General features: G+C 42.1%; 1 protein-coding gene across 4 annotated transcripts in view; it reads right to left on the bottom strand.

Annotated features, from left to right (window-relative positions):
* Window positions 1-2,487: 2,487 nt before the first annotated feature.
* WIPF1 (WAS/WASL interacting protein family member 1) overlaps window positions 2,488-9,700 on the bottom strand; it is a 57,369-nt gene continuing 50,156 nt past the window's right edge. For all 4 annotated transcript variants that reach the window (XM_075756607.1, XM_075756608.1, XM_075756610.1 and 1 more), the window contains 2 exons: window positions 8,671-8,784; window positions 2,488-7,344 (listed from right to left, as the gene is read on the bottom strand). In XM_075756607.1, coding sequence (XP_075612722.1) covers window positions 7,289-7,344; window positions 8,671-8,784 — 170 coding nt within the window. In that variant the 3' untranslated portion in view covers window positions 2,488-7,288. The remainder of the gene's footprint in view (window positions 7,345-8,670; window positions 8,785-9,700) is intronic.

The raw sequence follows: 9,700 nt of genomic DNA, 5'->3' as shown, positions 1-9,700 counted from the left end.
GATGTATGATCCAATATTTAGCCCCCAAATTGATAGCTGGCTAGGACCAATTTACTGTTTTCAACATGAAATGGAGTCAGACTAGCTGAGAGGGCAGAAGGGCGCAGCCTGCGCACACAAGGCAGGAAGGTCATTGGAAATTGTTGAACCATGATCACAGGAGTTAGATAGTTTTGTGCGTGCTGCGTGCGACACGTGAGCCTTCCCGCAACTGCAGGGAGCGGTCGGAACTGTTTCACAGTGCAGTCTGGGGGTTTGTTTTAAAGCAACAGCATTTTTTGAGTTAAATGGAGGAAGGACTATGTTGTGGTTATGACTAGGTCACAGCATGCTTGGTTCAGTGCCCTGTTCCCGAAGTCAAACAAGTCATTTAATTACTTGAAAACTGGAAAGAACCATGTTTCCTTTGGTAAAACATGAGACAGACAGTCCTACTGGTTGATCATTAGATTCGTACCTCCGAGTTCTCGTTCAAGGCTAGCACCACTAAGATTTGCAAACAAAGGTCTCAGCCTGCTGAGCCAGCTCCTTTACAGCTCACAAACTCCTGCCTCTGCCCTGGCTCTTCTGTTTATATAGCCCAGGCACCAGGACCCGTGGGCTTCTAGGCTACTTCTGAGCCATGGGTGTCTGTGGCCTTCTAAGAAAGTCGAGGTCTCTGTCCCAGTCAGTTTGTAAAATGATGGTATCGACAAGGAGCCCCCATAGATGTCAAAGGATCCACTATCTGTGTAAGAGTAAACCTGCTGCTTAAGTCTTTGCAAGATAGATGGGTTACAGCATAGAGCTTTTTAGCTCGGAGTTTTAAATGACCTTTCTAATTTCTGAGGGGAAGCTGGAAGTGCAGCCTGAATTTGAGCCTCCTTTGGCCTTTAATCAAAGGGCCTTTCCATGATGAACCTGGTCCAAATTATCTGAAAAGGTTAATATGCAAGATCAAGAACAGGGCTCCCAAGTCAAAAGGAGGGTTTCATTTGTTTGATATTCTCTGGCAGTGTGGTGGGTTGACCCTGGCTGAGGGCCAGGTGCCCACCAGAGCCGCTCTATCACTCCCCTCTTTCATTAGACAGGGGAGAAAAAGTACAACGAAAAGCTTATGAGTCAAGATAAGGACAGGGAGAGATCACTCACTCATTATCGTCATGAGCAAAACGGACTGAACTTAGAGAGCAAATTCATCTAATTTATTACTAAGCAAAACAGAGTAGAGGAATGAGAAATAAAATCAACTCTTAAAACACCTTCCCCTACCCTTCCCATCTTCCCGGGCTCAACTTCACTCCCAGCTTCAACCTCCACCCCCCCAGCGGCACAGGGGGGACGGGGAATGGGGGTTACGGTCAGTTCATCACATGGTGTTTCTGCCGCTTCTTCATCCTCAGGGGGAGGACTCCTCTCATCGTTCCCCTGCTCCAGCATGGAGTCCCTCTCACGGGAGACAGTCCTTCACAAACTTCTCCAACGTGAGTCTCTGCCATGGGGTACAGACCTTCAGGAGCAGACTGCTCCAGCGTGGGTCCGCCACGGGGTCACAAGTCCTGCCAGCAAACCTGCTCTGGCGTGGGCTCTTTCCTCCATGGGTCCACAGGTCCTGCCAGGAGCCTGCTCCAGCGTGGGCTTCCCATGGGCCACAGCCTCCTTCAGGTGCCTCCACCTGCTCCGGCGTGGGGTCCTCCATGGGCTGCAGGTGGAATCGCTACACCCCCTCATCTTTCCTCCATGGGCTGCAGGGGGACAGCCTGCTTCACCATGGTCTTCACCACGGGCTGCAGGGGGATCTCTGCTCCGGCGCCTGGAGCACCTCCTCCCCCTCCTTCTGCACTGACCTTGGTGTCTGCAGATGTTCTTACATCTTCTCACTCCTCTCTCCGGCTGCAAAAGCTCTTTGTTTTTTTCCTTCTTAAATATGTTATCACAGAGGCGCTGATTGGCTTGGCCTTGGCCAGCGGCGGGTCTGTCTTAGAGCCGGCTGGCATTGGCTCTATCAGACACAGGGGAAGCTTCTAGCAGCTTCTCACAGAAGCCACCCCTGTAGCCCCCCCCTCCCTGCTACCAAAACCTTGCCATGCAAACCCAACATAGGCAGCCTTCTGAAATAAAAGAGGAACAAAAATCTGTGCTTAACTAGAGTGATTTTCCATGTCACCTCCCCGTGGCAGATGCCTAGCTTGCCTTGCCAAGAGCCAATGCCCACAGCTCACACAACAGCCATCTCCACCTACAGCGTCACTGACCACGGATTTTCAATCATTCCTTAGCCTAAACTAAACTATTTCTCCATATCTGCAGGTGTCTAACCTTCACGGCACGGAGGTCTGAAGTCCTCCGAGCGTTACCACTGTGCTGCTGCGCAATGGCAGGCGGGAAGGGAGAACAACCCGCCCCGGCTCCCGCCAGCCTCGCCGTTCCGCTCCTGCTAAACCCGACCTCTGTTTCTGTCAAGGAAGCAACTGTGGCTGTTCTCAATGTTACAGTCTGCACCACCAATTAAATAAAAGTAAAATTTATTTGGCATAGGACAGAAAAATAAGGAGAACAAAATCACACACAAAAGCAAAAAAATATTCACAGAACTAGATTAATATTTTATAAAAAGCTCAAACTTTATGCATCTGATAAAAACATGTTACATTTTATGCAGTCTATGTTTTAAGTTATGTTTCTCTCTCATAGTCTTGTGTGGCTTTGGAAGTTCAAATTTTACACTAAATAACATTTATCTCAGACAAACTGTATTTCAAAATGGCAACATAGTGAAGGGTTACTCCCTTTTTTAAGACATGCAGTTTCCATTTTTTCTTTTAGTCTGCCTATTTACCTGCCGCATACTCGCTCACTGAAAACATATACACGTGCCCTGCTTCTGCTGAGTAACTCCAACACTCCCCTTGATGCCACTGCTCCAGGTTTATATTCTAACTGAATGGTCCAGGCACTTCCACCTTACAGGCTACAAGATCCTCCTTTTCTCCCAACGTACAGGAAGAACCATTCCGTGAACTAGCTACACTTAATGGGTTACCAGATTATCTTAGGTAAGAGATTCTCCTTATTTTCTGGTGAATACCGTTTGAAATATTAAAGTTCATACAATATATGTTATACAGATTCAACGTACCGCCATTAACAGGTTGTTCGCACCTGACTGTGAGACAACAGTGTTCACACCACAGTGATGTGGTATTACATACATGCACATTTTATATCGTAATTTGTACTCTAATAGCGATAGCACCATTCAGCCAATTGGTTTTTATTTCCTTGAGCAATCTTCCCCTTTCCTGCGGCTGTGGGGCCCTCTCTAGGTCTCTTGACATTTGACATTCTGCTTGAAATAATCCCAGTTTGATCATTCAACTCCATTCTTTGCTTCCAAGGCAAAAACTACCCTTTCTATTTCCATACTTCTGCACAGAAAATTGTTGTGTTACAAGATACGTGAAGCATGATAGCAGTTTAGTTCCCTCATCCTCTGCTCCAACAGAGATGTACTTCTGCAAGTGACATGTAAACGGTTGTTGCTGCAAGAAGAAACTACCGTCCAGTTTTTTAAGTGACAATTTAAGGAACTACTTTAATAGTTCAGTCTTGATTCTTTACGATTCTTTTAGTGTTGGGAAATGCTGGCTTCTAAACAAGAACTTTGTGACTTTATTTAAGAAGTAGTTCATTTACCAAAATACATGTTTCCTGAATCGCAAGCTGAGTTTCCTTTAACAACTCTGAACATTAATCCCTGTGACCTCTTCTCCCAATGGCTGGTGCAGAAAGTCATAACAGAAATAACGTGCTTTTCTAACAAAAATACTGAGCAGAAATTATTGTCACATGGTACAGAAGTTATTCCTGGTTTATTTACTGACTTGAATTAAACAAAAATGAACACCCGTGGCTGTTGTCATGCAACGCGAGTCTTAGTGATGACATAAAAAGATAGTTTGAGGTGTGAAGGTTTATAATACAATGCCATTGAAACAAACCCAGTAAATCTTATATGCAAGCAGTGACTCAAATTTAGTCCTCTGATGACCTATGCAACCACACTGAAGTCAGCTAGGCTGTACAGACAGCAGTGTGAGACACTGGTTTTGGGCAAGGGTTACATTTCCCAAGCAATACCAACAACTGATTGCGAGGCTGACCAGCGCCTACTTACACCTCCCCTAAAGTCTGATCCGATAGTCTCTCCATGCACTGAGCTCAATCCGGAGTTAGCAGACCGAGCACGCTACAACAGCAGGACTTGGCTCAAACACTGTATAATGCTACTGCCGGCGTGAGTGGCATCAGGGCTCGGAAGAGCAACGCCTATTCATTTTTCTAGTGAGACACAGAAAAGAGTTGACTTAAAAAGTCATAAGGCACCATTGATTCGATCTGTTTTGTATTCTTCTTTTTTAACACTTCATAGTGAAATAAATACTTTAATACTGATCCTATTGTAAATAGCTACTGATACATGAAGCAATATATTGAATGATAAAATGCTGCATTGTTCTGGAATACATCTAGGGACTTTTATAGCAAAAGATATAAATAGTGAAGTCGTCGTTAGGTGAAAAAAATAACTCTTTCTGCATTGTTAAGCTATTTTACATCTATGCCAAACATCCATTCTGAAGAGGTTTCTATAGTACAGAGAAGTGCTAAAACCGAAGCAGCTCAGGTTTCTTGGCTGGTTGACTGACGGCCTTTTACACAGCACATTTTAAAGTGAGAGTGAAGCTGGTTTGCCAAGTCTTTGGTAGTGGTCTGGAATTTCTTGTCAGAAAACCTTGCGCAAAAGATGAAATATAGGATATTTTGAATGATGCAGAGAGTTGGCAGAACAATGTGCAGCATTTTCATTGACTTACTCAAAGTAAAACAGTCATGCTGGAAGCAGGTAAGTTACAAAAAAGGTATGGTTTCTGGAGGGGTTTGGGTTTTTTTTTTTTTTGCTGCATAACTATTTGGATATTAATAAGGATTTGGCATGTCAAGGAACTGAAAATATTGTATTCTTAAATTCAAAATGTTGTTTCTTAGAAAGTTATAAGTGCTTCAGTTTAAAAACATGAATACAATAATTTATCCTTTAAGTTATTATCTTAAAAATCTTATCTGGACTTCTATTCACATAATAATATCTCAAAGAGACAGGCACTTTGTTTAAGTGACATCCACAAAATACATATACAAATTCAGTATTGCGCTAGGTTTGATCCCAAGGTGCACCTGTCACACGGAGGTCCCACTACTATCTGTTTAAGAAACTCTTACAGCCCCAACCCTGCAATTAGATGTAGACACATCCCTGCGCCTGCGCATTGAATTGCAGGTTCAAGACCATAAATAGTAACTTAACATAGGTCATTAGATATAAAAATGTAAAAACCAGGTATATAATCAAATGCTATCACAGCTAACAAGATTTTGTAAACAAACACTGAAAAGGCCAAATTAAATTTGATCTGGCCAAATCCAACCCTGCCTCATCCCCTTCACTGTGACTGTCCAGGCCGTTGGGCAGAAAGGGGATCTGCCCTCCGCGCCCACCGGCAGAGCAAACAGCCCTACGCACAAACACTAGAGTGGGGTCCAGCCTCCCTTCAGCTAAATTCCCTAGATTTTCAAGGACTGACCTCATTCTACCTGCAGAATGTTCCTAGGATTATGTCTCCCATGCTAGAGAAACATTTTTTTTTAACCTACATGACTAGTCTTTTTTTTTTTTTTTTTTTTTTTTTTTTGAGCAACACCCTGTGAAGCATGGCTGCTGATACAGGCTTGGTAGGGATCCCAAGGAGTACATTGAAGAAACAGAAACTGTTGAGCTGACAGAGGAGAAATTTCTCAGAGCTAACCTTCAGAAGCCAAATTAACAAAGAGCTGTCATTCAGCAATATTTCAAATCCAGAATTATAATCTTCCTCTAATTTCGAAAGGCATTTTATATGCGTTTAGACAACAAACTCTTTTCTCATATACAAAATTCCAAAGCCATTCAACGTATTACCCAATTGTCACAATGCTGGAATACTTTACTCTCTCTTCAATTAATGTAAGCCTTGCAGCTCTCTGCAGAGAGTCCTTTCAGCAAAGTTTGAAAGGACAGGCTTCATGGTAAACCCAGAAGGCCAAATCTTCCCATTTCTCTTGAACCAGTGCAGACAGCAAATTTTGGAGCTGATGCTCCCACTTGAACGCACAGACCCCAGACCTCCTTCACTACATCAAAGGGCTTTCACTTACGTACACTTTTGACCTCAGCTGCTCTACTGTAACCTAAGTCAGTACAATCTCTCTGAGACTTGTGACCTAAGCCCCAGGAAGCTTTTTAAGTCAAACCCCATCATTTAGTGGTACCAAAGAAACAACTGGAAAGCAGTCTGTGGAGCACTGGTGTAAGCGATGCTTTACAGGAGCCTGCAACTACTAATTGCTGCACTTGCACCAGGACTACTTTCTGAGGACTCTTCGCATGCAGTCTCAGATAGAGGGCATTACAACAATCCAGGACACAGATGACTGTGGGTTGGTCCACATCAGAGTAGGAAAGAATTAGGTGACTAAAAGCATAACATTATTAAAAAACAAGGAAAGAAGGATAAAAAAAGATATTTTCATGCTGCTGAATTCTTCACTTGCACTTTTCTTTGGAAGATTCTCCGCAGATAAAACCAAGGCCAGACACGCTCCGTCCTTGGGGCAGGATGTGCGATCTATTGTTTAAAATACGATTTGCTTGGCTAAGCTGAAGTGAGAAGGTTTAGGATGAACTCTTGGTCACCATGCAGTAGGCCTATGGCTTGCAGAAGCAGATGGGCCAAGTTAGGCATGCAAAGAAGGATCCAGGGGACTCTTGGCTACATGGTTTTCCCCAACAACTGTTTTTTTAAACAGAAAATAGATTGTACTTTATCATTCAACTAATACAGCCACTGTACCCAAAGTGAACGAAACAGCTTTGTTCCAGCTCTCATTAATCTCAAAGCCAGACCTCTCGTGGAGCTCTCAAGGGGACAGGGCTGGACACAGTAAGCATGATGCACATATGTCGCGTGTGGTCCACAAAACGCCTTTCATGACAGCCTGCAGCATAAGCAAATGAAAATTATAGCTTTGAGCAACTATAGTTCATAAGCTGCATCTATTACTTCTGTAATAGAGACTGAAGTTTGTTCCAGCTGACAAGCCAAAAGTGGAAAAAAAGCAAAACAGACAACTTTCCAATGATGTGGACAGGACAGCTGACTCGAAGGAAACTTGGAAACAGACGTCGCCCAAAGATGGGCCAGAACCCATTTCACCTTGGTATAGGCGGAAGCGGGGGGGCACCTCTTTCTTTTCGACCAGAGCCACCTAAAAGAGAAAGAAAGTTTTTTGTGTTACTCATCCTAGTTTCTTTTTAAGTGGGACTTCACATCTAAGCCATTAGTTCAGTAACTGGTGAAGATCTACTAATATTCTTGCCTAGCCATTTTACTAAAAAAAAATAAAATTAAAAAAAAAATCTTTGTAGAGTTTCCAGTTAGTTCATTAAACAACATCAGAATTTCAAACAGTGCAAAAGAAAGTTTTTAACTAACACTATCCCCAAATATCTGGAAAGCATATGTATTTTAGTCCTTTGTCCCCTTCTCAAAACAGATTGATAGCTCTTGTTAGCCTCACTATTTTATGCAAACACACTCCTTCTCAGTGCTACTTGCAACACATACAAATTTCAACGAAAGTGGCAAGCTCTAAATACAGTAACATTTCAAAACTATGTTTTTCCCTATATGAAGATTTTCATTGCAAACTCATTAAAAGAAACATAAAAATTGCATGTATTACTTTGCCCTTCTTTGTGGAGTAATACAAGTGGGATAAAAGCTAACAGGGCAAAGTGAAGGGTCAGAGACTAACAGGAATTTCTGCTCCAAACCAAAACCTTGTCATTTGGAAACAGGCGAGGGAGAGAAACATCTGAGTGTACAGATGATTACAGGATAACTATGAGCCACCGATGTCACTGGTTGTGAAAGAAGTAAATTGATCCTTGGGTGGTGTATCAGGCAAAATACCACTAATGAAGATAGGAAACATTTATGCTGCTGTAGAAATGGTTGAGACCTGAACCGGCACAGCATGTAACACTGATTGGAAAATACAAAATCAAACTGAAATGCATACAGAAGCAACTGTGATGATCAGAGAACAGATCTTGAAAACAGAGTGTAGAACATCCTGATTTAATCAGCCCAGCAAAACAAAAGCTGAGAAGAGGATGTGACTGTTGTGTTAAAAAATATTAGGGGGTTAACACACCAAGGAGGGAGGATAACTAAACTCAAGGATGATGTTGGCACAAGATTAAATGAGTTGTGCATGAATTTAGATGGGAAATGAGGAGGAAGTCCCAGGGGATTTTGTGGTTCTGGCTGCCTGTAGCTGCCTATAACGGCAGTGATGTCTTACAATACATCTTCCAACTTAAAAAACCAAAGAATTCCCCCCCTTAAATACAAGTTTAAGAGGGCTTGTTCCTGCAAACCTGCATTAGCTTTTTCTGTGTGGTGGGGAAGGGTGACCATGCTGTTAGTCTGAGAAGTTTGGAAACCTCAGCATCCAAACTCTTCCCCATCCATGCTGTTTTTATGATGATATGCTGAAATTCCAACAGCAGAGGTGGAGCAAACTTACCTCTGCTTTCATTTCTTGCTAGTTTACTGGGATAACTTCTGTTCACGGGTACATATGGCTCTGGAGGTGGCAAATCAGATATAGGATGAAAAGAAAATCTGCTTTCCCATTCATCTGAAAAAAATCCCACAAAATCTACTCGTTAGTTTTGTGACACAGCTTCAGGAAAGTAAATTAACATTAACGTCATGTTTAATGCATGTTTTATAAGGCAAAATGCTTGCATAGCTTAGTATCCTATCGGGAAGTCAGGGAAGAAGATGCTTTAGGTTAGTTTGAGAATGAAAATTCTTATGAACTGATCGCTTAGCCAATTTAATGGAAAATCACAGATCAGGAAAACAGCCACAATTCCACTGAAGTAAGTGCTACGTTCCCTTCCATATAAAATAGAACTGCTTTTATAACACACACACACATATATACGTGCTACCAGAAATGCATAGTGTCTCCTATTTCAGAGCAGTATTTTGTTCCTGGGTATAGAATTTTCTGATATTCATACTTAGCTGATATACAGAGCTCAAAAGCATTATTGAAAGCACCCTGACCTATAAGTGGTGTTTTTTTCTTTCTTAATTTTTATACAGGAGAAAGAAACTTTGGGACCATTATGATAAAACTTATGATGACAGAGAAACCTGTATGCAATTAGTGTCAAAAAAGGAAAAATACATCAGTTGAAACTATATCTCTTGAGACTAGAGAGGCCCTATTGATGTACTTACTGAGTCTATAGGATTCTACAGAATAAAGCAAGCCGATCGGTTTCTTCATTAAAATAACAGGAAATGTTTACAGAGCTCTGTTCTGCCCTTGAATTTGGAGGCCCAAGGAATAAAGTGTGGGCCATCTTAAACTTTGTCATTTCTTCACTTGGTTGCTTCAGGACTTCGCAATCGTAACTATTTTTGCAATATTTTTATATTCTATTGCATAATGTAATGAACAGCTGAGTAAGTTTTGCCTGGCAGTCGTACATGTACTGGATCCCAAACCTGGGATCCAGTTTTTCTATGTTTACTCCCAA

This window comes from Balearica regulorum, chromosome 6 (assembly GCF_011004875.1).
Source record: "Balearica regulorum gibbericeps isolate bBalReg1 chromosome 6, bBalReg1.pri, whole genome shotgun sequence".
NCBI lineage: Eukaryota > Metazoa > Chordata > Aves > Gruiformes > Gruidae > Balearica > Balearica regulorum.
This window is presented reverse-complemented; position numbering and strand designations above follow the sequence as displayed.